At 59.3% G+C, this 26,770-nt stretch overlaps 3 protein-coding genes and 1 long non-coding RNA gene across 8 annotated transcripts in view; 3 read left to right on the top strand and 1 right to left on the bottom strand.

The window, feature by feature from the left end:
• The first annotated feature begins 305 nt into the window (after nt 1-305).
• Nucleotides 306-6,686, top strand: STT3A (STT3 oligosaccharyltransferase complex catalytic subunit A). 3 transcript variants are annotated; one of them, XM_085209180.1, is made up of 19 exons: nt 306-428; nt 1,360-1,440; nt 1,543-1,667; nt 1,833-1,893; nt 2,022-2,143; nt 2,309-2,454; nt 2,561-2,651; nt 3,016-3,122; nt 3,304-3,468; nt 3,870-4,050; nt 4,462-4,617; nt 4,758-4,849; nt 5,146-5,301; nt 5,423-5,611; nt 5,686-5,802; nt 5,887-5,989; nt 6,054-6,242; nt 6,320-6,435; nt 6,515-6,686. In XM_085209180.1, exons 3-19 carry the CDS (start codon nt 1,580-1,582, stop codon nt 6,551-6,553), a joined length of 2,118 nt encoding a protein of 705 aa, XP_085065306.1. In that variant the 5' UTR covers nt 306-428; nt 1,360-1,440; nt 1,543-1,579; the 3' UTR covers nt 6,554-6,686. The 3 variants fall into 3 exon arrangements, with proteins under 3 accessions (XP_085065306.1, XP_085065308.1, XP_085065307.1); XM_085209182.1 differs by having other exon boundaries at nt 308-361; XM_085209181.1 differs by lacking the exon at nt 306-428 and adding an exon at nt 456-540.
• On the bottom strand, nt 6,648-26,770 carry LOC146542747 (uncharacterized). Its single transcript, XR_014879683.1, has 2 exons — nt 22,127-26,770; nt 6,648-16,065 (listed from the first exon to the last, which is right to left on the bottom strand). It is a non-coding gene; the product is annotated as an uncharacterized LOC146542747 (long non-coding RNA).
• Nucleotides 6,911-10,725, top strand: CHEK1 (checkpoint kinase 1). The gene is made up of 12 exons (XM_085209194.1): nt 6,911-7,066; nt 7,533-7,756; nt 7,861-7,925; nt 7,998-8,067; nt 8,142-8,330; nt 8,663-8,767; nt 8,836-8,931; nt 9,003-9,111; nt 9,317-9,494; nt 10,030-10,161; nt 10,224-10,325; nt 10,482-10,725. Exons 1-12 carry the CDS (start codon nt 7,002-7,004, stop codon nt 10,575-10,577), a joined length of 1,431 nt encoding a protein of 476 aa, XP_085065320.1. The 5' UTR covers nt 6,911-7,001; the 3' UTR covers nt 10,578-10,725.
• The window catches only part of CDON (cell adhesion associated, oncogene regulated), a 40,047-nt gene continuing 34,909 nt past the window's right edge, over nt 21,633-26,770 (top strand). For 2 of the 3 annotated variants that reach the window (XM_085209174.1, XM_085209173.1), the window contains exon 1: nt 21,635-21,774. The gene's annotated coding sequence lies outside the window, so the exon portion shown is untranslated. Of the gene's footprint in view, nt 21,775-26,770 lie in introns of all 3 variants that reach the window. The other variant, XM_085209175.1, reaches the window with a different exon arrangement.

The raw sequence follows: 26,770 nt of genomic DNA, 5'->3' as shown, positions 1-26,770 counted from the left end.
TTTGCAGCCATCCTGCGTGCAGCAGTTTATTTGACGCGGCCGTTCCCGGGTTCTTTTCGGGGTGAATTCGGGGGAAATCTGCCCTGCCTCCGGCCGCCTCGGGATACGGGCCCGGCGCTCCCACGTGGCGCCACCCGCGTGGCGCGCCCCGCCCGCTTCCGGGCACGTGACCGGCCGCGCCCCGCCCTCGGGGCTCCGAGCCCGGACGGACACGTCACTGCTCGCTCTTAAGCGGCCCCGCCCTCCGCGCGCTCCGCCAATCGGAAGGCTCCGTACGAATCCCGCCCTCCGCGTTACGCTGAACGAGCGACGGCGTCGCTCGAGTGGCGTCGTGTCGGACCAATGGGAAGCCGGCGGAGCGGTGAGGCGGGCCGGGGCGGCTGCGCGGGGCGGATGGCCGGGGCGACGGGGCCGGGAGCGGCGCTCGGGTGAGGGCGGGGGAGCGGGGCGGCGCGGGGCGGTGCGGGGCGGCGCGGGGCGGCGGGGCCCGAAGGGCTGAGAGCCGTTTGGCGTCGGGCCGCGCCGTGCCGGGCCTGAGGGGTGAGGAGCGGCCTGGGAGCCGCGGGATGGCGGGGCTGGGAGCCGAGCTGAGCCGGGCGGCGCTGGGCGCTGGGCTCTGAGCGCGGGCCGCGCCGTTATGGGGCGACGGGCGGCGCGGGGCTGCGGGGCACCGGGTGCCGCGGGGCTGCCGCGGCCTGCAGGGCTCACAGGGCTGGGGGCAGCGCCGAGCCTTCCTGAGCCGCACCGACCTGCGCTGCCCTTTGATCGCCCCCTCCCCATCGCTGCTCCGTTACCCGAGGCCCAGAAATGCTCACCGCGCAGCCTTGTTTCTGTGTCACTGGTCGATGGCTGGAGGTCAGAATCGCCGCTCGGCCACAAAATGCTTTTCAGGTGCTCTCTGTTATTTCTAAATCTCAGCCTGGCCAAATAAGCTCCCACGTGGCCTTTTAACTCGGAGATACGGGCTGTGCCTTTATCAGCCCGCTCTGGACCGGGGCTGTAGCAGTTTGGGTTTGTTTGTTTTTCCAATTTGAGTGGGCAAAAAGCATTTCTGAATTTCAGGGTGTTTTCAGAAAATGAACTCGTTAATCCCTGCCTGCAGTTTCACTTCCTTGGTGCCCAACATCAGGTTTTCACTCTTTTTTCCTCCACCCAAGGAGGTCAAACGGCTGCATCACGCAGTGCCACAAGAGCTGCCTGTGCAGATCTGTGTTAGCAAACCTCTGCCGTGTGTGCGTTTCAGATCAGTAACTTGGAACCTCTGTGGGTTTGTTGTGCATCTCCTATAGCTCGGCCAAGGAAAACCAGCCTTGTTTCTTTAGCTGCTGAAAGCTTAGGGTTATCTTGTTTTGCGTACAGAGAAACAGACACGTCTGCCCCAAAGAAGTTCTGCTCTCTGTGAAAGAAGTTGAAGCCTCAGCCAAGATTTGGGCCGATCAGGTGAGGCTCTGGGGAGCCAGGTTCAAGGGGCAGAAGGGAGGCAGCAGATACATGACAGGGGCCCGGCCCTGCTCTCTGACCATCTCCACTTCTCATTTTTAGGTTTTCAGGTGTCTGTTTCCTTGCCTTTGATGTGACAATGACCAAGCTGGGGTTCCTTAGGCTCTCCTATGAGAAGCAGGACACGCTGCTCAAGCTCCTCATCCTGTCCATGGCAGCTGTGCTGTGTAAGTCTGCATGCAGGACCCCACGAACTGCCTCTCCTCCTCCTTCAGTTCTTCCTTAGGTCACCAAGCTCCCATCTGTCCTTAAAGTGTGACCCAAGTGCACGCTGTTATTTGATCAGTACTATTTCCTTTGAAAACTCTTTCTTCTCTTCTTTGTGTTTACAGCTTTCTCCACAAGACTCTTTTCTGTCTTAAGATTTGAAAGCGTCATCCATGAATTTGACCCGTAAGTGTCTTCCCCTCTTTGGTATCAGTGGATGTTGGGTGCTGTTTGCAGGGCTGTGTTTGCTCTCAGCAGTCTGTGAGCGGTTGTCCAACCCGTGTCTGGACACAGAGGTGCTCCTGTCGTTGCAGGTACTTTAACTACCGCACAACCCGCTTCCTGGCAGAGGAAGGCTTCTACAAATTCCACAACTGGTTTGATGACCGAGCGTGGTACCCCTTGGGCAGGATTATTGGTGGAACCATTTATCCAGGTAGGCCAGCAGGCTTTGGCTGTGCTGGAACACAGTTTGTGCAATGCGGGGCTGCCAGGGCGTGGATTTGGGAAAGCAGCAGCTCCCGTCTGTTCCATCCTTCCCACCTTTTTGGCTGCCCTGCTCCAATTGCAACCCGCTGATGGTGCCACGTCCATCCCACAGGGCTGATGATCACCTCGGCAGCCATCTACCACGTGCTGCACTTCTTCCACATCACCATCGACATCCGGAATGTCTGCGTCTTCCTGGCACCCCTCTTCTCTTCCTTCACCACCATTGTGACTTACCACCTCACCAAAGAGCTCAAGGTACAGGGAGGACCATTTCAGCATTAGATTTTATTCCTTTGAGGCGTAGCTGCGCACACAGGGCCGTGATCTGATGGTTCTCTTGTCCTCTGTCCGTGCTCCCCAGGACGCGGGCGCAGGGCTCCTTGCTGCTGCCATGATTGCAGTTGTGCCTGGGTACATCTCCCGTTCTGTTGCTGGATCCTACGATAACGAAGGTGAGTTTGTAGCGCTCAGAGCAGGGAAACCTTTAAGAAGCCAGGTTCCTCTCACCTGTAGGGGCTGTGGGGGGACCACATAAGAAATCATTGTTGCACTAAAGGGTAGCTGGTGGAGCTAGAAACCACGTGAGCTGTTGCCTCCTAAATATTATCATGTTTCAGTCTTGCAATCTGATACGGAACTGTTCTACTGTTCATACGAGGTGCTGTTCTTTGTGGTGGAGCAGCAGCGAGATAGGCAGATTTTTATATATGTATTTTTTAATGCAGTCAGACATTCTGATGTATGTTGACGTTGGGGTTACGCTGACGTTCAGGGTGATGTGAGCTTGCTCTGACCTCGCTGTGTCTCTCCACCCAGGTATTGCCATTTTCTGCATGCTGCTAACTTACTACATGTGGATCAAGGCTGTGAAAACTGGCTCTATCTATTGGGCAGCGATGTGTGCTCTTGCCTACTTCTACATGGTGAGCATTCCCTGTCCTGGCACCCAGATCTCTGATAAATCTGGGCTTCTGGCAGCTGGGGCTGTTCAGGGTGCCCTTTTTGGGGAGAGCATGTGATCCCAGGAAAATGAGACATGCTGTTGGACCCCACCATGCAGCCTGACCAGCCCTGGAATTGGTATTTTTCATTTTCTCTTGCCAGGTCTCCTCGTGGGGTGGCTATGTCTTCCTGATTAACCTGATCCCACTGCACGTCCTCGTGCTGATGCTGACTGGCCGCTTCTCACACAGGATCTATGTTGCCTACTGCACTGTGTACTGCCTGGGGACGATCCTCTCAATGCAGATCTCCTTTGTTGGCTTTCAGGTGAGGCCTTCCAGCACTGCTTGTCTTTCAAGAAATCTTGGAAGTTCCATTTTCCGTGAAGGAAATGCTCACACCAGCACACATCTCCATACAGTAGGAAACGTAGTTCGTGTTTTCAAGAGAAGCAGTTGTCTCTTTCTCACCTTTTGTGTCCTGGTATGGGGAATACAGGCTTTGTGGACTTGGAAACTTCATCTGGAGGAGAGCTTACAGCAAGGAGGGCTCTCAGAGTTCATTTTTCATGTGCATTCCTATCAGAATTAAGGCTGATTTGCAATTAGTCATGTTCACAGGGAGGGAATGGTTTCCTATGACCTCAGCACTGATTTTGCTGAGGTCTGTTTTTGGAGTGACTCAGCTGCTGTTTCCTTGGGTCTGATCACACTCTCCCCTGCTTGCAGCCTGTCCTCTCCTCTGAACACATGGCTGCCCTGGGCGTCTTTGGCTTGTGCCAGATCCATGCCTTTGTGGACTACCTCCGCAGCAAGCTGAACCCACAGCAGTTCGAAGTCCTCTTCAGGAGCGTCATCTCCCTGGTTGGCTTCGTCCTCCTGACAGTCGGGGCTGTGCTGATGCTCACAGGTAGTTCCATTAATGGTGGTCCCATTAATGGTGATGTTGCTGAGCACGTTTCACCGCTGGCTTTGTCTTTTTCCAATGCTTAGAATCATAGAATCACAGAATCATTGAGTTTAGAAAAGACTTTTCAGATCACCAAGTCCAACCCCAGCCCACCCACTAACCCCCCCGAAGGGCACACCTTTTGAATTCGTGATTCCTGCATTATTGCTTGCACCGTGTGGATTGGGTTGGGGAGAAATCTTTAGTGTAAAATCACACTTAATTTCCTTTTTAAAATATGAGTTTTGAGTAATGGAGATGTTAAATGAGGTGCAGGATTGCTCATTCAGCTTTGCACGTTTCCCTTATGACAGAACCTGTTGGCATTGCTGGCTGTGCAAGGACTGATGCTGATTTTCTCCTCTCTGCTAGGGAAAATCTCCCCATGGACGGGGCGTTTCTACTCCCTGCTGGATCCTTCTTATGCCAAGAACAACATTCCCATCATTGCCTCTGTCTCAGAGCACCAGCCCACCACCTGGTCCTCCTATTACTTTGACCTGCAGCTCCTCGTGTTCATGTTCCCAGGTGAGCCCAGCCTTGTTCCAGTCAGACCCCCAGGTGGTCTCTGGGTTTATTACATCCTTGCAGTGTGCTGCATGTCTCCACCAGATGGATTTTCTTTCAGGCTGAGGGGAACCTCACCTGTTTCTCTTTCCTCTTTGCAGTTGGTCTCTATTACTGCTTCAGCAATCTCTCAGATGCCCGCATTTTTATCATCATGTACGGTGTGACCTCCATGTACTTCTCTGCTGTAATGGTGAGGGCTGCTCGGGTTGGTGCACTGCTGTGGGACTGAGCAGGACACAAGCAGGATGATGAGATGATCTTAACAAGGCTGACTCTTTTTTCTGAACCTGTTGGTAATGGCTTTAAACTAAGAGGGTGTGGTTAGGTTAGATGTTAGGAAGTTCTTCACCCAGAGGGCGGTGGGACCCTGGCACTGCTGCTCAGAGAAGTGGGTGCCCCATCCCTGGAGACGTCCGAGGCCAGGCTGCGTGGCTCTGCCCAGCTCCCTGCTCCTGCAGGCTCTGATGGCCGTGCTGTTGCCTGCAGGTGCGGCTGATGCTGGTGCTGGCCCCAGTGATGTGCATCCTTTCGGGCATCGGCGTGTCTCAGGTGTTGTCCACCTACATGAAGAACCTGGACATCAGCCGGCCAGACAAGAAGAGCAAAAAGCAGCAAGACTCCACCTACCCCATCAAAAATGAAGTGAGTGTGGGGCAGCTCGTGACTGTGGGGAAGAGGAGAGTCGTTGCTGTTCCTGCCGGGGGTGGGAGGGAGGTGGGCGTGCTCTCTCCTCTCCTGCAGTGACACCTGTTCGCACCCCCAGGTTGCCAGCGGCATGATCCTGGTGATGGCTTTCTTCCTCATCACCTACACCTTTCACTCCACCTGGGTGACCAGCGAGGCGTACTCCTCGCCCTCCATCGTGCTGTCAGCGCGCGGCGGGGACGGCAGCAGGATCATCTTTGATGACTTCAGGGAGGCTTACTACTGGCTGCGGCACAACACGCCGGAGGTAACGGCGCTCCGAGCCCGGCGGCTGCTGGCGCTCATCTGAGTGCTGACAGCCCGCGTGGCGTTTGGCTGCAGGACGCCAAGGTGATGTCCTGGTGGGACTACGGCTACCAGATCACCGCCATGGCCAACCGCACCATCCTGGTGGACAACAACACCTGGAACAACACGCACATCTCCCGCGTTGGGCAGGTAGGTGCTCCCGCCCCGCGCCCACGGTTTGGAGCGGTTTGCGCCCCGGTTTGCGGCACATCAGAGCCATCGGGTCCCCTGCAGGCGATGGCCTCGACGGAGGAGAAAGCCTACGAGATCATGAGAGAGCTGGATGTGAGCTACGTGCTGGTGATATTCGGCGGCCTCACCGGCTACTCGTCCGACGGTAAGAGCCCGCGGCACCCCGCCTGCCCCCCGCCCGCCTGCTGCTCACCCTCCGTCTTTTGCAGACATCAATAAGTTCCTGTGGATGGTGCGCATCGGCGGCAGCACGGACACGGGCCGGCACATCAAGGAGCACGACTACTACACGCCAACCGGCGAGTTCCGCGTCGACCGCGAGGGCTCCCCGGTGCTGCTCAACTGCCTGATGTACAAGATGTGCTACTACCGCTTCGGGCAGGTCTACACCGAGGCCAGTGCGTGTCCCGCGCCGCCGCCGCGTCCCAGCAGCCGTGGGGCCGCGGTGGCACAGCGCCGCTTTCTGTCCCCATAGAGCGGCCGCCGGGCTACGACCGCGTGCGCAACGCCGAGATCGGGAACAAGGACTTTGAGCTGGATGTGCTGGAGGAGGCGTACACCACAGAGCACTGGCTGGTCCGGATATACAAAGTACGAGGCCGGGGCGAGCCCCAGCCCTGGGGACGCATCCCAGGCCGCCCGGCGCTACCCGCAGTTTCCTCTCTTGCAGGTGAAGGATTTGGACAACCGCGGCTTGTCGCGGACGTAGAGCCCTGCGCTGCCCCAGCCTTTGCCTGCGAAGCAGAAATATTTTTGGATTTTCTGTTTTTCCGGGGGTTGTTTTTTTTTTGTTGTTGTTGTCGTTTTGGTTCCTTTTTTTTTTTTTTTTTTTTTTTTTTATACCATTCATAAATGCAGGAGGAGATGGGACGCCCCCACCCCTGCTGCGTGCCGGGGGGTTTTATATCACACGCAGTCACCAAATCAGAAATCACGGCTTTACGGGGGTTGATTAAAGGGGAATTACCGACTCTGCCTTTTTCCCCGTTGCGCTCCGTTTGTTTCCCCGCGGCGGGGCGGACGCGGCCCGGTTCGCGGCCTTCGGGCGCTCGGGGCGGGGCGGGGGGCGGGGCTTCGGCTGCGCGCGCAGCGCGGGGCGGGCGCGCGGCGCTGGCGGGAACGGGCGGCGCGGGCCGAGCCGTGCGGGGCGGTGCGGGATGGCGGTGCCGTTCGTGGAGGACTGGGACCTGGTGCAGACGCTGGGAGAAGGCGCCTACGGGGAGTGAGTGCGGCGGGGCCGGGGGGGAGGGAAGTCCCGGAGCAACGCGGAGAGCCTCTGCGTGCCGCTCTCCCCGCGCGCGTCCCGCGCCTCCCCGCCTGCACGGCGCGGCACCTCGCGTGCGCTCCGCTTGGCCGCCGCGGGTCGTTGCGCGGCGCTTCTGCGCGCATCTCCTGCCGTCCGCCGCCCGCTTTACGGCCTTTGCCCAGCGCACGCCCGCTCTGCGCCTTTCGCGTGGCCGCCGCGTGCCGTTAAGCGCTCCCCGCTGGGCGCCGCGCTCTGCTCGCGCGCCCGTTGGCTGCCCGTTACCTGCCCGTTACCTCCCCATTACCTGCTCGTTACCTGCCCGTTACCTGCCCGCACCGCGCACCCGCTGCATCACCTCTGCTTGCCAACTGCACGCCCTCCGCTTGCCCTGACGCGCACCGTGGTGCACCCGGCCCCTCTCCCTCCTGGCCGTGCCCTGCAGGGTGCAGCTGGCCGTGAACCGCCGCACCGAGGAGGCCGTGGCCGTGAAGATTGTGGACATGAAGCGCGCGGCCGACTGCCCGGAGAACATCAAGAAGGAGATCTGCATCAACAAGATGCTGAACCACGAGAACGTCGTCAAGTTCTACGGGCACCGGCGCGAGGGGGCCACGCAGTACCTCTTCCTGGAGTACTGCAGCGGCGGGGAGCTCTTCGACCGCATCGGTGCGTCGCAGAATGCAAACGTGCGCCTTGCAAACTGCGTCGGAGCGGTGCTCCGTGTGCGGCTGGGAGCTGCAGCTCCCTTCCTCACTCCTCGCTGGTTGCAGAGCCGGACATCGGGATGCCGGAGCCGGAGGCGCAGCGCTTCTTCCAGCAGCTGATCGCTGGTGTGGTGAGTGCTGCGGGACGGCGAGGGAGCCGCGGTGCTCCGTGGTGGCAGCAGTGACCCCCGTCCCACCCGCAGGTGTACCTGCACAGCATGGGCATCACGCACCGCGACCTCAAGCCGGAGAACCTGCTGCTGGATGAGCGAGGTGTGCCCCCCACCTCGACTTCCTGCTGCATTTGATCGCTTTAACTTAAACATTTCTATTTGTTTTCCACCCAGACAACCTGAAGATCTCCGATTTCGGCCTGGCCACCGTCTTCAAGCACAACGGGCGCGAGCGGCTGCTGAACAAGATGTGTGGCACGCTGCCCTACGTGGCCCCCGAGCTGCTGCGGCGCCCCGAGTTCCGTGCGGAGCCCGTGGACGTGTGGGCCTGCGGCGTGGTGCTGACTGCCATGCTGGCGGGAGGTGGGCAGGGGGGCACACGGGATGCACGTGGGGGTACGAGGTGTGGGGTATAGGTGAGGTACCTGGGGGGTGCATCTGGGATGCGTAGGGGAGGTGTGACGTGCAGGGTGGGGGTGGCACTTGTGAGAATCAGAAGCCTCGTGTGGAGCAGAGCAGCGATGCCTCGCGTGGGAGGTTGCGGTGGTGTTGCAGTGGATGTTTTGCACAGAGCAGTACTTCTGCACGCTGCGCACCTTGGTACATCGCGCCCTTTTGGAAGCAAACAGAAAGGCAGCATTCCAGCCTGCCTTTGCCAATCCCTTGTGCCACCCCCGCCGTCCCCTCTCCCGCAGAGCTGCCCTGGGATCAGCCCAGCGACAGCTGCCAGGAGTACAGCGACTGGAAGGAGAGGAAGACCTACCTGGCACCCTGGAGGAAGATCGACTCCGCACCATTAGGTACGCAGCTGGAGGCAGCCGTGCCCCCCACCGCCCCGCACCTCCTCCATGCACCCCGTTCCTTACAGCACTGCTGCACAAGATCCTGACCGAGAGCCCCACGGCTCGCATCACCATCCCCGACATCAAGAAGGACCGCTGGTTCTGCCGGCCCCTGAAGAAGGGTAAGGGCTGCGAGGCAAAACGCGTTTCCTGCCTGAGCTGTGCACACTGTTGGGTTTTCCTTGTTTTGCAGGCACAAAGCGCAGCCGTGTGTCCTCAGGTGGTGTCACTGAATCCCCCGGCGCCCTCCCCAAGCACATCCGCTCTGACACAGACTTCTCCCCTGTGAAGGGTGCCCTGGGGTGAGCGGGCTGCACCACACCTCCCTGCTGCATGCTGCCTTTCTGCACTGCAGGGGCGTCCTTCTGCACTGCAGCAGCTGGCACAAACCAGCTCGGTGCACACATGACCCCACACTCATCCTTTCCCTACTTGTGCACGCAGAACCCTGAAGAGGTACAGCCCTCTCAGCCACCCCATTTGCAATCTCATCTGCTTGCCTTGCAGGGAGGACAAGGCGAGTTACTCCACATCACAGCCTGAGCCTGGCACCGGCGGCGCGCTGTGGGACAGCAGCATGGGCAGCATCGACCGCCTGGTGCAGGGCATCAGCTTCTCACAGCCTGCCTGCCCCGAGCACATGCTGCTCAACAGCCAGCTGCTCGGCACGCCAGGCTCCTCCCAGGTGCGCTCCCTAGGATTTGGTGTGCAACATTGCAGCCTTGTAGATGTGTATCTCTGCAGTGTTTGTAATGCCGGGGTGCAACCTCGCAACCTTTGGGGGGCAGCTTTGCAGTATTTCTAATCCTAAGGGGCCGCTTTGCAGTACGTACCACCTTAGGTTGCTACTTTGCAATACTTGGGACTCCGTTCTGCAGCATCTATAGTATCAGATTTGGCACATTTATAACACTTGGGTTGCAACTTTGCGATGTTGATAATACTGGGGATGCAGGTCTGCAGTACCTCAAATGTTTGGGGTGCAGTTTTGCAGGACCGGGTGCTGTTTCCCCGTTCCGTAGCACCAGCACGCAGCTCGCAATGTTTACCACGAGGGGGCGCGATTTGTTCATACCGCGCCAAACCAGGGATGCGACTTGATGCACCTTCGGGCTCTGGGGCTGCACGGAGCACTTTGCATCCACGCAGGGGGGCTGAGGCGTGGGGTGCGGGCACAGCACTGCAGCTTTGCAGCATTCCTGATGCATTCTGTGCTGCAGAACCCGTGGCAGCGCCTGGTGAAGAGGATGACGCGTTTCTTCACCAAGCTGGACGCCGACGGCTCCTACCGCAGCCTGAGGGATGTGTGTGAGAAGATGGGCTACGGCTGGAAGCAGAGCTGCACCAACCAGGTGGGGCCGGGCCGGGGGGAGCGGGGGCGGGGCTGAGCCCCCCTGACGCCGTGCCCCTGCAGGTCACCATCTCCACCACGGACCGGAGGAACAACAAGCTGATCTTCAAGGTGAACCTGCTGGAGATGGAGAGCAGGATCCTGGTGGACTTCCGCCTCTCCAAGGTGGGCGCTGGGGGGCACAGCGGGCACAAAGCAGCTCGCGGTGGGTGCACGCATCGTTGGAGGGATGTTGGGGTGCTGCGCTGAGTGGGGCTGCAGGAGGCTGACTGCTGGCTGCTGGCTGCTGACTGCTGGCTGCTGGCTGCTCTCCCCATGCAGGGCGACGGGTTGGAGTTCAAGCGGCATTTCCTGAAAATCAAAGGCAAACTGAGCGACGTGGTCAGCAGCCAGAAGGTGTGGCTGCCCCCACCCTGAGCCCCTTTTCCTCCTCCTCCTCCTCACCCCGTGGGGCTCCCATAGCCCCCGGCAGAGCTGTGCTCTCCAGGGCAGCGCTATGGGGACAGCCCGGCTCTGCGCCCGCTGCGGCTTTTATGGGTTCAATAAAGCTTGGGATCGCAGTTCAGCTCCGTGCCGTCTTAGGGGCGTTCCGGGCACAGCGCCGGCGTGGAGCAATCGGCCCCGTGCTGTTCTGCAGCTCCGTTCACTCTGGAACCGACTGATGGCGCGGAGGGCTCTCCTTTGAGCTCTGTGGCTCCATCCACGCCCTGGAGCTGTGGGGGCAGCTCGGGGTCCTCCCCGCTCCCTGCCCCCTCGGAGCGGCAGCTGCCCCCCTTCCAGCCTCTCTAATTGCTTTTCACAGCGCTAACGAGCCCGGAGCTGCCAGGAGTTGTTAGCGCTGGAGCGAGAGGAGCGCGGGGATTAACCCGGGGCAGCGCTCCCCCCTTTCCCTACCTCACCCCCCCCAGAAAAAGAGCATCCCCCGATCCCCACCCCGAGGTGCACATCCGCACCACTCAGCCCCAAACCCACCGACCCTGCTGCTGGCTGCACTTACTGAGTTGGAAAAAGCCTCTTTCCGTTGTTTTCCCCTTTTTCCAGTGGAAGCCCCCCCTTCGGCAGAGCAATTAACGGGGCCTTTTGGGGTTTTTTAATTGCATATTTATATTGCAGCCAGGAACGAGATCCCGGCAGCGGGCGAGGGGCAGCAGGAAGACGCCGCCCCGACCCCGTGTGCTTTTCAGCCGGGATTAAGCGCCGTTAATTGTCCCAGAGATCACAGATTGCAGCCGGGGGATAATTAGGCTGAATGCGGGCTTTTCTGGTTCAGTCCCCCGGGGGCTCCCGGTGGGCACAGATTTGGGTTTCCAGGCAAAAAGGAGCTTGGGAGCACCCTTAGAGTGAGGATTTTGGGGGTGGGAGCCGAGAACTGAGGGTCGTGTTGTGCAGAACCTCCCACAGCTCATTGCAGCAGTGGGAAATTGGTCCTATTTGTAGGAAAGGTTTCTCTTCCGGGGGAAAACTTGTCCTTTGCTTTGCCTGTTGCCTACCCCTGTTCTGGGGCTCACAGGGGTGTCCCATGGGTTTGAACATCGAGCATCACTGTGGGCGATTGTGGTAAGCCTTTAGTAACCATGTAGTAACTCTTCAGTAAACCTATAGTAAACCTTTTATCCCATATACAGGGCTCTTACGTTAGATGCAGGATTTAGGATGCTGTTGTTAGGATGTAGATGCAGGTTTTAGGGTGCAAGTGCAGGACACGGGATCCAGCAGGTTCAGTATTTGGGGTGCAGAGATGGGAAAGGGAATTTAGAGTACAGATACAGGACAGGTGGTATGGAGAATGGGATGCTGGACACCAGGTTCAGGGTGCAGAATCACACGACGGGATGCAGCAGCAGAAGCCACAGGGAGGATGTAGGTGCAGGACAGCAGGTGCAGGACGTAGGACAGCGAGTGCAGAAGGAGGATTTGGGACGCAGATGTGGGATGTAGGTGCAGGACAGGGATGCTCCGTCCCCTGGGAGCCCCAGGAGATGGGAAACGCCAGTTCCCAATGAGCAGGGATTGCTTCGTGCCACGCGCCCGGCCGATGCTGGGATTTCCCTGTTTGTCCCCATCTGGGCAGCAGAGCCCGGCCACATCTGCCCACCAGATGTGATGGGGCCGCGCCTGGGGGGGGCGGGGTGGGAACCTCCCTGCTCCCCCCCCACTGGGACCCCCGCAGCCATTGCTGAGATGGGCTGCAGCAGCGGGGCTGCGGATGGAGGGGCTGAGGAGAGCGATGTGGGGCGCAGCTCTGAGGTGTGGATGCAGATCCAGGATGGGACGTGCAGGATTAGGCGGTCTGTGAGCAGCACGGGGGGGTTTGCACAGATGAAAGCTGCAAAGATCCCCCAAAATGTGGGGTCGGCCCCACAGCCGTGGGCGGGAGAAAGGAGGAAAAAGCAAAATGCTCGAAAAAGGTGAAAGCCTCCCAAACGCTGAGGTCATTTCTTGGCGAGGAAGTGGGCTCGGCTCGAAGTGCCTCCAGGTCTATTTAATATCAGCAGACGCATTCCTGGGCAGGGCGGGGAGAGCGCCCGCACCCCAGGCGGCCCCGAACGCCCCAAAAACCCCCCACAGCTCTCACAGCTCCGGGGCAGCGCTGAGCAACAGCAGAAGGAGCACAGAACTGGGACAAATGCCCCCGGGATGCAGGGACCTGAAGCTCTGAGTGTGATTTTGGGGGATGGGGAGGAAAAGTGCCCACGCGACCCCCAACACGAGGGGCCCACGGTGCTGCGCTGGAGCAAAAAGGGGGAAACCCCATTAAAATAAGGTGTCCCCCCGTCCCACAGCCACCCTGCAGAGCTGCCAACATCCCGCACGTTCTGAGGGCTTTGGTGACAGCCGTGTTTATTTTGCTAAATCTCACAAACCCATAAGGGGGGGGAAGGGGGGGTTGTTACTGAAAGGCTGAAACAAAAGAAGTGAAGAGGGATGGAAGTGCTGGAAAGTGAGGTTGGAGCTGCGTGCACAGAGCAGCTGCCCTGAAATCAAGGTGCAAACAGTGGCAGAGGTGCCCTGCTGGGGGAAAGGAGCGTTTGGGGGCATTTCTGCCATGGAGGCAGTGGGGCGATGCTCAGGCCGGGGCATTTCATGGTGCTGACACATTCCTCCCGTCAGCAGGATTTGCACCACAGCACCAGCAGAATTCCCAGGTCGGTGCAGCATCGCTCCCTGTGTTGGCTGTCTGCGCTGCGTGGGGCTGCGGCCAGGAGGGCTGCCTGCAGTGCAGGGGATGCCTGCAGCCTGCGGGGATTTTTGCAGCACTTCATGGGGATATTTGCATCCTGTGGTGGTGTTCCAGCTTGCAGGGAAGTTTGCAGAGCACAGGGATGCTCGCGATGTGCAGGAATGCTTGCAGCACAGGGGGATGCTTGTAGTGCACAGGAATGTTTGCGTCGTGCAGGGATGTGTGTGGCATGCAGGGATGTTTGCAGCACCCTGCAGGTCCCACAGGTGCTAGCAGCAGTTTTTCAGCCTTGCCCCTTCCCCGTGCCTCAGTTTCCCCTCCCCGAGGGCAAGCACAGCGCTGGAGCTGTGGGACTCAGCTCACTGCTGCCTGCTTCCAAGCAGTGTCTGTGTGTAAGGCAGGTGAGGGCTGTGAGCAGCAGCAATGAGTGCTGAGGAATTTCTTTTCCGAAGTGCCAAAATGGGGCCTGCAGAGCCTTTCCTCCCCAACCACATCCCCAGGCTGCAATGGAGCTCGCTCTCCCTTTCTCACCATTGCAGCACTCAGAGGGGCTGCTGCTCGCCAGATGTGATAAGGAAAGGTTTGGCTGAAGCTTGAAAAGTGGAGGGGGAGGTGGGGAAAGAATAATAAAAAAAATAAAAAAGAAGCAAAGCAAATTCCTTGGCAAATCAAAGCGTGGTGCGTGCGGAGCACGGAGCATCCGTCCTGATAAGGGATGAGGGCTGTGGGAGGAGGGGAGGCAGCGCTGGGAGCCGCCCATGGCTGCTGGCTGGGGGCAGGGAAGCACCCGCCCTGCAGCCCAGGCTGTGCCTCAGTTTCCCCACCCTGTGAATGCTGCAAAGGGTTAAAGCTCAGCGGGTAAAATACCTTGGAGGGGTTAAACAGGGCGATTTTTCTGCTGGGTTTTATCCAAAACATATGTTTTTGCCACTATTCGAGTTATCTGGGATATTTCCTGCGTGTTTGCTCCTATGGCAACCGGCCCAGCATGAAAGACCTATTTACTGGGCCGTGGGATAAGGCAGGGCCATGTGTTGTCAATTTGGAAGGCTCCTTCCCCTCCAATCTGTCTCCAGCCCCCCGGCTCGTCCAGGGAGAGGCAGCGGGTGGGGGTGGGATGGGCTCTGCAGGGTGGGTTGGAAGCCCATCAGAGAGAGGTTGAGTTGAGGTTCCTTCACTATCGCTTTGAGGTTCTTCAGGAGCTACAGACGGACACAAGCAAGCTGTAACATTGGGGTGAGGTCCTTTGGGGAGGTAGAGGTGGGCACCGTAACCTGCAGCACTGGTTTGGTGTCCATCGAGGGACATAAGGATGCATGCAAGCAAGCTACAACCCTGTCTGGAAGTCCTTCAGGGGTTGGGGATGGAGGCAAGTGACCTACCGTACAGATCCTTCAGGGAGGCCAATGGACACCAATAACCTAAGGCAGTGGCTTGACATCTATCTGAGAGCTGAGGATTGACACGAGTGACCTACATCACTGCTCTGAGGTCCTTCAGGAGCAAAAGACGGAGCCAAAGGGCCTTCAATGTCAGTCTGCGGTCCATCGGGGATACAGGGACGGAGGCAAGAAACCCACATCACTGCTCTGAGGGCTGCCCGAGGGACTGGGCTGGAGATGGGCTGGGGATAAAATGCCTCCAGTGCAGGTCTGGGATGTCATCAGGAGGCACAGCGGGAAGCAGGGCTGGTGCCAAGCAACCCAGCATCCATCCCAGAGCCCGACACCGAGGCTCACCCCAGGCGTGGGGGAGGAGGGTCCTGGGGGGGGCGAAGACTCCTCAGATCCTCAAAGCTGCCAGGAGGTCTGATTCCCCTTCAGCGTGTCTGGACTTCTTTTGGGGTCACCCCAGTGCCCCAAGAGCCCCCAACACTGCCTGGGACCACTCTGTGCTCCCTCCCGGGCAGCTGCAGCCAGCAGGACCAGACACAGTGTGGGACAGAGGGTCTGCAGAACGCTTCACCCCCCAGGACTCCCACACTGCTATTTCTGATGAAAAAAGCCCAAATAGATGATAATTTTTTTCCTCCCCCACGTTTTGCAGGAGTGACCCTTCCTTCCCCCCTCCCTCCCTCCCACCGGCCGCCCGGCGCTGCCTCACCGTATTTCTTTTTAACACACACACAAAAATAAAGGCTTTTGGCCAAAATAAACCTTCTCTATGAAAATGTGCGTTTGGGTCAAAAAGCCACTTTGCACTGGGAAAAAAGAAAAAAAGTGAAAAGAAAACCCCTTAAGTGCACAGCTGGCAAAGCTCCGAGGGAGATATAATATCGTATAATATCATTTGCACAGTGATGCACGGGGGGAAGGATGGAGGAACAGAGCGAGCCCCCGAAGCAGAGCGGGTGGGACAGGAGCTGCTCCCCGTGCAGCCAGCCCTGCTCACACCGCGTTCGTTTCCAGCACGGAGGTTGGCCAGGGATGGAGATGCCCTCGGGGGGGGCGGCGCTCCCTCGCGATGCTCGCAGGCTGCGCATCCCCTTCCAAAAAGCTGCCTTATCCCCCACCAAGCTGGCTGGGGAGATGAGGAAATTGCCTCCTTTCCCGTTTCCCCAACCCCGGAGGAGACAAGCGATCGTTTGAAGGCGGCTCTTCATTTCCTGCCCCGCGCTTCAAAGCGCTGATGGCCGACGGGGGGGTGGGGGGCTGGGGGGGGGTTGGGGCATCGCACGTGGCCGCGGCTCCCCGGGCGACGGCGGGTCCGGCGGAGCAGAACTCTCTGCCAAGGCAAACATTGGCTTCAGAAGGAGTTTTGTCTCTTTCTTTCTTCCTAAAAATGCCAAGTTTTTGCTCACTTGAGGAGGAAAGCGGGCGTTGCTTTGTTTCCATCCCGGCTCTGTTTTTGCAGCAGGACCACGGCGCAGGTGCAACGGGGCTTTCGGACACTTGGCTTTCACTCTCACCCCTGTTGGGCTGTAGGAGGGCCCCCGTGCCCCCCCGCATGTCCCCCATATCCCGTCATCCACCCCTAGAGATGATGGAATGCAGCGTGCTGGGAGGGGGCTGTGCTCAGCAGGGGCTGCAGCAGAGCAGGGAATTCCCTGTGCCTGGGTGCGGGCCAGCAGGAGAGCCTGGGGCACGGCGAGGTGTCAGAGCTCTTCCCTGCCCTTCCTCCTCCTCCTCTTTCTCCTCTTTCTGCTTCTCCTCCTCCATCTCCCCTTCCTTCTCCATCTCCATTTCCATCATCCCCTCTCACCACTTCCTCCTTATCTTTGTCTCTTCTCCCTTCATCTCTCTCCTCCTCTCCTTACCTCGTCTCTTCTCATCTCCTCACCTTCTCTTCCCACGCTGCTCCCACCCGACCCCCCCACACCTCCCCCCGCTCCGCTCCACGCCTCGCTTTCCCCTCTTGTTGAGCTCCATCAGCCGATGCCACCCAGCACCACCTCCACAAATGAAGAGCCCGGGGACCACCCCCGGCAGGAGAAGACCCCCACATGGAGGCCTGCATCCCTGGGGCTGCCTGCGACGCGTTGGGCAGCGAAGCCCCGATAAATCCTGCGGCAGCAGCGCTCTGAGAGCAGCTGTGTTTTTCTAGGCATCAGCGATGTGACTGATAGCGTTTTACTGCTACCACAGAAGCTGTTCACACGTAAATGTTACACAAGGGTTTTACAGACTTTTCTGTCCCTGATATTGACGTTAATGCGGCTAAAGAGGACTTGAAAAGGTGATGTGTTTCAGACCAAAAGCTCTCACTGGCAGGAAAGTGCACGGGTGTCAAGTGCTTAAAAAGCAAAGGAAGATGGAAGCCACAAACCTCGTGACCCTGCAGCCTTCACCTGTCCCCAAAACAGCCTGTCCACCCGGCAAGGCCAGGGTCAGGCTGTGCCCTTCCCAGCAGTGCCCCTTAACCCTCCCTGCTGGAGCCCCTCGAGAGGTGACTGGGAATTTGGGGACAAGTGGAGCGGGACGGGGAGCTGGGGACCAGGACAAGGTGATGGGAATCGGGATGAAGTGCCTGGTGAAGACTGGGACAAGGGAACTGGGATGGGGACTGGGAGGAGATGCCCATTAGGGACTGGGCTGAGTTGATGTGGACTGGGATAGGGGGATGGGGACCAGGATGAGATACTAAGGGGAACCAGGGCAAGATACCTGCTGGGGACGGGGTGATGGGGACCAGGACAAGATATTGGCCAGGAAAGGTACGAAAGGGTGAGGGGACAGGAGGACAAGGTACCTGCTGGGGACAGAGTGACAAGGACCGGGATCTACTGGGGACCAGGCCAGGGCAACACGGAGCATCTCCCATCCTCAGCCTCCCACGCTGACCCCGCATCTACCGCCCACCCCCACCTGTCAGCCCCTCCTCCCCCGCCCCTGCTAGCCCCCCAGTCCCCGGCCCGGCCCGCAGTGCCCCGAGGACACCGCTGTGGGGCCGCGCAGCTCCCGCGGAGTGGGAGCGAGGAGGGTTGGAGCGCGGGGCGCTGCCGGCTCAATGGCGGGGCCTCGCTCCCACGAGTGCATGAAAGGCCCCCTGTCCAAACGGCATTAGACGCGCTGCGAAGGCTCATTCCCGATCGGTCACGCTCCGAGGCGCAGCTGCAGCCCCCGGCCGCGGGAGCCGAGGATGCTCCGGGGCTTTGTTTGGGCAGCCCCGCTCCCGGGAACCGTGACAGGACGATCGGATTACGGAGCGGCCGGAGAAAAGCCGCCCTCGCTGTGAGCAGAGGGGGGAACGCAGCCCCCGCCCCGCCGAACGCTGAGCTACCTGCCTGCTGCCATCGGGACCGAACAAAGCCGACCTCGCAGTGCCGGGTCGGGTTGGGAGGGGTTGGGTAACAGCCCCGTTAATGGCGGCTTCGCTCGCTGCCCTTCTGCGGGATGGGGTGTAGTGTGGCCCGTGGGGAAGGGCGAGAAGGGGTCGATGTGCACAAGAGACCCCCAAGAGGAGATGGCTTTCGTGGTCCCAGCCGCGCTGTGAGGGCAGAGCAGGTGCCGCCGTTGCCCATTTTTGGGATGCCATCATGGGGCGCTGCTGAGCCAAACCCCAGAAGGGCGCACGGGGGGCAACGCTCGGCCAGGAGGAAAGGCCGCCCTGAGGAAGCTGAGCAACAGGAAAGGTGACAGCAGCACAGCTCAGCAGCTGAGTCAGCAGCAAGAGGGGCAACGCCGAGGTTGGGCCGCCCAAAGCCACCCAAACCCGGCGAGAACCCGCAGAGGTTGCTGGGTCACGGCCTTTCTGTCCCCACCGGGACGGTTATGAACCCGCCGCCAGACAAAGCCAGCAGCCCGCAGCGGAGCCCAGTGTTCCCATTTGCATCTTTGCAGAAGGGATTAGCGGAGCCCCGTTGTCCGGGTGTCACCCGGCGCCTTTGAAAGCAGATGACTTCATCCGCTTTCATGGCCCTGCCGCCTTCCAGTAATTAGATTTGCTCCCGACGACAGCAGCGGGGGTGAGGATGCCGGCCAAATTTTGCTCCCCTCTCGCGAGCAGTTTGGTTATGGGTCCGGCGATGGTCCTGCTGGAGGAAACCCCAAAACACGGCAGGCGCTGCGCTGGTCGCCGGGCGCACGGAGCCGCGTCGGGTCCCCGCATGGCGCCCGCGCTGCGGCCACGCGTGCACAGCAGCAGCGTCACCTCCGGAGCTGCTGGGTCACCGCGAGGATTTGGGGTGGAAACGGCTCAGCCCGGGATGCTGCACGGCCCTGAAAGCCCCCCGGGCCCCGCCGGGGTTAATTCACTCAGCGCACCGCTAACGGGCGTAGCTTGTCCCTAATGAGCAGCTCATTTGAATCCATGCAAAGTACCAGGGAGCATGGAGACATGCTAATTAAAGTGACTGCTGCTCCGTAATTAAGCAGCAATTCCCCCCCCAAAGAGGGCTTTCTCATGCAAATACCGCCCGCTTTGGGTGATGTAAGGGCTGCGGCGGCAGCTGGGTCTCCTTAATGGGCTCAGGGGGCATCGATGTGGCAAAGCAGAAGAAAAGGAGCAAATTTCACCATTCCCCGCCCAATCCTCCTCCTCGGGGGGGTGCTGGGGGCGGCGGGGGCACAACGGCACGCGGCGAACCCACCGGGCTGCTTCCGAGCTCAGCTCTGCACTTCCCTGTTGTTTTTCCCCCGCAAAGAGTAATTATCCCCTCTGGATGCTGAGAGCCCTGCTCGGTTTTGTTTTCAAATCCTGGCGTGATCGCAGCGTGACGAAGCGCATCTGGTTTTTATATGAGTGGGAAATGCTTTCTAATAATCTCTGCGACAGCTTAAATAATGGGAACCTGGAAGCATCCCGGCGGGCCGAATGGCGCTGCGGGGCGAAACGGTGCGACCGCCTCCAGTGCTTGGGCTGCTCCCAGTGCTCACCTTAATCCTAGGGCTGACTCTGTTCCCAACCAGTTCTTTCTTAGAGGGCTGCTGCTAGAAGGGCCATCTTCCACTGGGGCCGCCTTCCATCACAAACATCTTCCATCACGGACATCTCCTGCCATGGCCACCTTCCACTGGACAGCTGCCATCAGGGACACCTTCCACCCATCAGGGATGCCTGTCACGGCCATCTTCCATCACAGCCATTTTCTACCATGGCCATCTGCTATCAGGGCCATCTTCATCCCCTTTATTGAGCCCCCAGGCACCCAGAGATGTGTCTGAGATTGAGCCCGTGGCACCTCTGCAACCAAAGCCCCTGGTGGCACCCAGGCTCCTCCTACACTCCCAACCCGTGGTTGTTCTCCAGTTCCATCCCTTGGAGCAGATGACAGCCTTGGTCCCTCCGTGTCCCTGCCCACACAGGGCACACATGTCAGCAGCGTTCCTTCCCCGCTCTGGCAGTCTGGGGACACGGAGTGCTTTTGCTCATTTCTCCCTTTTTGCACTTGTGGAAATAATGACGTCCTGCAGGAAACCTCTGCAGGGACAAAATTAGGGCTGGTAAACACCGGGTAGCGGAGCCCGCTGGCCTGCTGGGTTTGCCCAAAGACCCACAGACTGAGAGGCCCTTTGACGGGAAGCCCTTCGTGGCACCAATCCCATCCCCACGCAGCCATCAGCACAGCTGGGCCGGGAGGGATGGAGAGCCGGGGCTGGGGAGCAGCGCAGGAGCCGGGACGCCCCACTCCGGAGTTTAATTCCAAAGATTAGGTCTAATGCTGGGCAATTTAGCAAGCTGTTAATATTAAATTACGCTGCAAATGATGGGAGCTTCCCGAATGCTTAATATGATCTTCTTGCGGTTTGCGTTTGGCCGCGTTCCAAGCCCAGATAAGCCCACTTTTGTTGGTTTTAGCACTGTCTGCCCAAGCAGAGCTTTTTTTCCCCGCTGTTATCAGTTGGAGGATCGTGCACAGAGCATGTGTGCAGCGTGGAGGAGCGCTTCCAGCCCCGCGCTCTGGAAAGGCTCAAACAACTCCCCTGTCCTGCCCTGCACAGCTCCGTGCCTTCGTGCCGCTTTAAGCGCTGCGGGGGCAGAGGTGAGCCGTGCAGCAGAGGGGCGTGCAGCAGGTCCCGCGAGTGCGTGAACAGCCTCGGATTGCAAAACCCTCCGCACAGGGGAATGGAGATGCGTGGGTAATGTTTGCACGGGGGAGGTTTGCGCAGCGCTCAGGCACGCATTTTTCATGCAAACAAGCTCTCGCTCGCACGGGGCGCAGAGAGGTGCGCGGTGCACGGCGAGGTTTGTGCGCATACAACCATTGCGCAGCGCTCAGGAATGCGCTTCTCACGTTTGCTCCCGATGGGGCACACGGACACGCAGCGCACGGCCAGAGCCCGCACAGGTGACGCTCACACGGGCACAGCCGTGTATGGCGCTCGGGAACGCGGCCTCACGTTGCAGCCGAGCAGGGCGCACAGAGCCGCTCTGCGCAGCGATCGCGCAGCTACGGCCGCTCACGGCAGCAAAACGCCCCACTTGCGCGAGGCGCCCGGCGACTTCGCACGGGGAGATTTTGCACGGGGAGATTTTGCACGGGGAAAAGTCGCGCAAGCGAAGCCGCGCGGACACCCCGCCTCGTGCACGCGCGCCGCGCGCCGCCTCTCCCTCTCGGCCGCCCGCGGGCGCGCGCGCCCCTCCCACCCCGGCACCGCGCGCGCCCCGCGCCCCGCCCCCTCCCTCTTAAAGGGCCCGCGCCCGCCGCCCCGCTTCCTCCCGCGGGGGCCTCCGCCGCTCTCCCCCCGCTCCTCCGGCCCTTGGTACGCTCCGCGGGGCGGGGGCGGCGGGCGGCGGGGCTCGCGGGAGCGGGCGGGAGGCGCCCGGCCGGGTCGCCCGCCCCGCCTGCAGGCAGCGGGGCCGGGGCCGCTTCCCTGCGGGCTGGGGGACGCGGGAGCTGCGCTTCCCGGCTGGATGCGGCCGCCGGCAGCCGGGCGCGGCGTGACTCGTTGCGGGCTGCCCGCGTGCACGCGGCGCGCCGCTCGCCTCGCACCCCCGGCACGAGCCGCCGAGCCCCGAACGGCGGCGCGGAGCGGAGCTGTCAGCCCCGGAGCGGTGAGTGCTGCGGCCGCGGGGGGTTTTGCGCTGCTCGGCCCGAGCCACGCCGTTATCGGGCGCGCCGACCCCGGCCCGGTGACAGCGGACCGCTCCGCTTCGCCTCTCGCTCGCGCCGCCTCTCCGTTCCGCTCCCGCTTTGCTCTCCTGCTTGCGGCTGCAGGCCGGGCGTCATCGCTGCACGAGGCAGGTTGAGCCCTCCTCGCGATCCTCGCCTGTCGCAAAGCCGCTTCCCGACAGCTGCGCGTGCTGCTCTGCCCACCCCCTCGTTAAGGCGGAAAGGTGCTTTTGCAATTAGTGGCGGCTGCGTTGTGGAAGCTCTCGGCTCGCGTGAGGCGGTGTGAATCCTTACCTTTTTGATCCGGCTTGATTATGACCTGCGTGCTTTTGTTTTAGCAAACCATACGCGCGCTGCTCGTGAGATTGAAGCCAACGCGCTGCGTTTTTGGAGGCTGCCTCGGGGAGAGCCCGATGCACGCAGCAATAAAAAGGGAAATGTGCATTCTTCCAGTAATCCCCTCCAAAACAAGAGGGAAGGCTATGAGCAGATGGGCTTAGCGGTGCTGCAGCCCCTGGAGCCGCTCGGTGCTGTCGGGGTCTCTCGGGCGCTCGGTGCGATCACCTCGGCGCTGCGCTGTTGTGACTCCGAGCTCTGGATGGGGGCAGCCCCGCTTGGAGAGGGATTAGCGATTCACACTAGGGTGAGCCTGGAGCTTTGTTGCCGGGATTAACGCGATTTACACCCCTAAGCTGCTTGTAAGCGGCCGTGTCGGGCTGGGTGCTGTGCTCCCCTCCCGTGCGCCATGCAGGGCACCCCGGGGCTGTGCTGCTCCTCGGGTTCCCATCGCTCTCCTCCTTGTGAGCACCGTTCTTGCTGTTCCACCAAACTCGTTGGGTCGGTGCACCCTGTGTGCTCCTCTCCTGGGGCTCAGTGCTCCTTAATGTGGTGTTTCTTACCCCCAAAAGCGAGGAAAGAGTCAGGAGGGGCCGTAGTGCTGCAGGGCAAACCCCAGCAGTGCTTTCGCCATCTCGAGGTGTGCTGTCAGCCCGTAAACTGGGGCTCGTGCTTACTTTGGCACGGCCATGTGCCAGAGGAATAAGGCAGCTGTGCTCGGACTTCAGGTGATGTCACTTGAGGATTTTAACTGTCAAAGCTTAGAAACACACTTTCTTGTTTAAAGCCTGCTTCTGCAGATGTGGAAACAGTGAAGCACAGGGGTGGATTGGCTCCATGGGCACACAGTGCTGGTGTTCCTCATCCCACCACCCCTCTGCGGTGCGGTGCTGCCTGCACAGGCCTTGGCTGCTGTGGGAGCCCTGCTGGGAGCTGCGGCTGCTCGGGGTGCCGTCCTGCTCTGCTCACCACCATCAGTGTAAGGACAGCAGAGCTTCAGCCTCCAAAACCGAACTGAGAAGTGTGAGATGGTTAAGTCGTACCAGGATGAAGCTATTTTGTAACTCAATGCGGATTTGGGGCGTTTTTGGTTTCTCATGCAGAGCTGGGTGTCTCTGATCTGCAGCTCGCAGTGTTCTCAGGCACGCAGCCATCTGCACAACCGTATGAAGATGCATTTTGTTTCGTCGGTTTGATTTGGCTTGGCGCAGCTCCACGGTGCCCGTCCTGGGGCTGCTGCTGTGTCTGTGTGACAGCTGCGGGTTCTGCTCCTGGATGCGGTTCCAGAGAGGCTCAGAGCTGCGCTGGGTTTGATGTTCTCAGGGAGCCCCAGCACTGAGCTTGCAGCTTTCCTACTTGCTGCAGTATTTCTCTGGTTTTTAATGCTGTGAGATGAACCATCCTGTAACTGGGAGTGTTTTTTAATAACAACCACCTCAGGTCTGCAGTGCGTTTTCTTCGTTTGGAGCCCTTTTCTCGGTCTCCCTGCTCCAACTGACGTTTTCCTCTCATTGACACACACGTGCTCAGACACAGACGATGTTTGAACCCCTCTAAGAGCAGAGGAGTGCTGGCAGAAGCTGTTTGGGAATCTCACAGCTGAGTCGTGCAGCCAACGCAGTCAGTGCTGGTTGTGTGGAGGGGAGCTGCTCACGGTTCCTCTCTCGATGGGAACCTCCTGCTCTCCTACCAGTTCAGACTCTCCAGGCTGGGCACCGGGCTGTTCTCTGCACTGCTGCTGTTGCAGCCCGGCGGCTCAGCTGGCACCAGCTCTGCTCCCCAGGAACGTTCCCAGCTGCATGGGAGCGATTCACCCCGAGTGCTGTTGTCTGCAGCAGTTCTGCAGTGCAACATCTGACAAGTTTCCAGAGCTGCGTTCCCAGCACTGCCTGAACTTGCTGTTGTCTCTCCCTCTTTCTCCAGGGAGAGATCCTCCCTCTTCCCATCCCAACCCCTGCAGTCTCCTCCGCAAGCTCAGCACGAAGGCTCTCTGCTAACGAGAGCAGTCTCCAATTACCCGTCTCAAGAATTCCTGGAATAGATAGCTGCCCGTGGATGTGCACGCTGCTTTTTTCTGGGTGTTCTTCCAGCAGTTTCCTTGTAGATGGCTCGCTGCGTCTTCCAGGGCTGTGTCACACGGTTCTGCTCAGCCCCATCGTGGTGCTGTGCTGATGGTCCTGCAGCAGTTTGATGAGCCGTGTGCTCAGCACTGCCTGCACCACCTGCCTTTCCCATTAAGCCCTCGCTCTTCCGATGTGAGAAATCTCTGCTGCCTTCCAACAGGAGGGAAAACAATCACACGAGCTGGGTTGTGTTCCCATCTCTCATCCCTGTGAGCTGCTGGAGCTCTCCCACCACCCGGGGGCTCAGAGCAGAGCTGGTGCCGTGGGTTGGTTCGCTGCTCGGAAGGGTGCCCCAAATTTTCTGATGGCTGTGGTGGCTGCAGGGGAGGGCACAGCCCCTTTTGGCAGCAGCCAGTTTTAAATGAGCTTAACTGGCTCATAAAGCTGCACTCTTGTGGTGTAGCTGAGCTAAGTGTTGCGGAGGGGAAAGGCTTTGCTGTTCCCCCATACTTTGCCCCATAAACCCATTCAGCTCACTGAAACAGTGGGGGGAGGTTAAAAAAAAAAAAAAAAAATAAAAATGAAGTGGTAAATCCCCTGACAAGCAGCACGAGATAAGCCCGCTCTGTTGCAGTATTTCTTGGTCCTGCCTGGCAGCTGGGGGCAATGCTGGGGGGAGCAGAGCCTGCTGGGCTGTGAGACCGAACTGCTGCAGGAACCTGAAACCGCCCCCAGCCTCACCTGTCTGTCTGATCACAGCTCTGATTTATGGGCTGGATTTTGCTGTTTAGTTTTCCCCACAGACTTCAACCATTGTATCTGATAATGAACTGAGTGGTTGAGCCTTATTTGTTTAATTCAAAGGCAAGTTTAATGTTTCCTACCTCGGAGTGGTACAAAGTCTGCTCGCTGGGTTTTCCTCGCAGCAAATCTGCAAATAGCGAAGCAGAGCAGAGGAGGGGAAGGGCTGCAGTGGGAATTGGGCTGTGATGGTGCACAGTGCAGTGCTGCTGCACCACAGCTGAGCTCAAACAAAGGGGCTGTGTGCTCTGGGAAGGGCTGGGCACCACCGACTCGTGGCTGTGGGGTGAAGGTGGCTGTGGGCTGTGCTGCCCTGCTCATCCTGTGGATGCTGCCCCTTCCCCACCTCTGCTGTCCCACGGAGGGCTGCAGCAGCTCCCGTTCCTCCTGCAGTGCCCTGGGATGTGTGCAGGCACTGCTGGGCGGCAGCCTGCTCCGATGCGGTTGGAGATGCCGTGGTTCCTATGAGTGGATGCTACGAGGGTTTCCCTCCCTCTGCTCTCACCTGGCGGAGACGACATCCACGTGGCTGAAAAGCAAAGGCTCCTCATTGATGTGCTGGTGTAGGAGGTGACCCCTGTGGGTGCTCCTCATTGACGTGGCCAGCATGGGGAACTGCACCAAGAGTGGAGGAAGCTGGTGACCACAAACCAGAGGTGTTTTGGGGTTTCTGATCCCCTCTGGACCCGAGCGGGGCTCTCCCCACTACGGTCCCTGTTGTGAGGTGGTGTTTTTTCTGCTCTTGTTTCCCTTCTTGCTTGCTGTTTGTTAAGAGCTGATAGATCAGCCCAAATAAGGGTATGAGAGAGGCTGGAGGTTCTCAGGAGGATCCACAGACAGTCAGTACATGACTTGTTGCCTTTATCTCTGAGATCAGGAGATTCTTTTGCAGTGATGGATTAATCCACTCCTGAGTGAATAATATAACCAAGAACAAGCAGGAGCCAGCGCTCCAAACAGATGATGTGTTTAATAGTGTGTGCCTCTCCTCCCCCACCGAACTGCGTCTGTCTTCGCCGTCTCATTCTGCGGGGCCCGCTGAAATCCCAGCCTGTGCAGAAGGGGGGGAGGCTTGGGGCCGTGTCAGATGTCTGCAGGTGGGTGAGGGTTGGGAGCTGCTGCAGCCCTGTCTCGGAGAGCAGTGCCCGCCGTCGAGGAAGTGGTGTTGCTTTGCTTTGGTCCCCGCGGGGACGTGGTGGCATCGAGCCCTGCAGCACCCAGCTGTGTTTTTGGGTGCCCTGGGCTGTGCTGGCTGGGATGCTGGTGTTGGATGCGTGGCTGTGCCACGCTGTGCTCTGCTGCCTGCAGAGCTGTGTGGCTTTTGCCCCTTTCCCCTGCAGAAAGCAGCTCTCGCACTGCAGCTGTGCTGAGTAAGGGCAGGCCCGGATCTCCATGCCGTTTGCTGAGGACTGTTGCTTTTAACTACCTAAGTTAAGCCTGCAGTCGCTTCAGGAGCCCTTTGTTTCTCAGCAGCCTTCCCAGCCGTGCGTGTTGGCGTGGCACGGAGGCTGATTGCCTCAATACCTTGCAGTGACATCGCAGCCCGGAGGTTGGAGCCTCCTCTAATGAAATGTGAGCCGAGGAGGAAAACCCCGAGGGTTTGTTGGAACAGAAGATGTTTTCTGTTCTTGCCACTAATCTTTGTTGCCGAATGAAATTGGAATGTATGCTTCAAATCTTCGTAAGGGTGTAGAAGGAAGCTGGCAACGGATGTAATCAGAAATGTTATTACCAAAAC

The sequence above is a fragment of the Meleagris gallopavo genome, chromosome 26 (assembly GCF_905368555.1).
Source record: "Meleagris gallopavo chromosome 26, MGAL_WU_HG_1.1, whole genome shotgun sequence".
Classification (NCBI taxonomy): domain Eukaryota; kingdom Metazoa; phylum Chordata; class Aves; order Galliformes; family Phasianidae; genus Meleagris; species Meleagris gallopavo.
The sequence above is the reverse complement of the archived record's forward strand: the minus strand, read 5'-3'. Positions and strand labels throughout refer to the sequence as shown.

Excerpts from the sequence above, each read along its gene's own strand:
- STT3A (XM_085209180.1), top strand. The coding sequence starts at position 1,580 with ATGACCAAGCTGGGGTTCCTTAGGCTCTCCTATGAGAAGCAGGACACG. Across the intron at positions 1,668-1,832 it reads GTCCATGGCAGCTGTGCTGT|CTTTCTCCACAAGACTCTTT; the intron begins GTAAGTCTGCAT and ends TTGTGTTTACAG. Across the intron at positions 4,618-4,757 it reads CCTCGTGTTCATGTTCCCAG|TTGGTCTCTATTACTGCTTC; the intron begins GTGAGCCCAGCC and ends TCCTCTTTGCAG.
- CHEK1 (XM_085209194.1), top strand. The coding sequence starts at position 7,002 with ATGGCGGTGCCGTTCGTGGAGGACTGGGACCTGGTGCAGACGCTGGGA. Across the intron at positions 7,926-7,997 it reads AGCAGCTGATCGCTGGTGTG|GTGTACCTGCACAGCATGGG; the intron begins GTGAGTGCTGCG and ends TCCCACCCGCAG. Across the intron at positions 8,331-8,662 it reads GACTGCCATGCTGGCGGGAG|AGCTGCCCTGGGATCAGCCC; the intron begins GTGGGCAGGGGG and ends CCTCTCCCGCAG.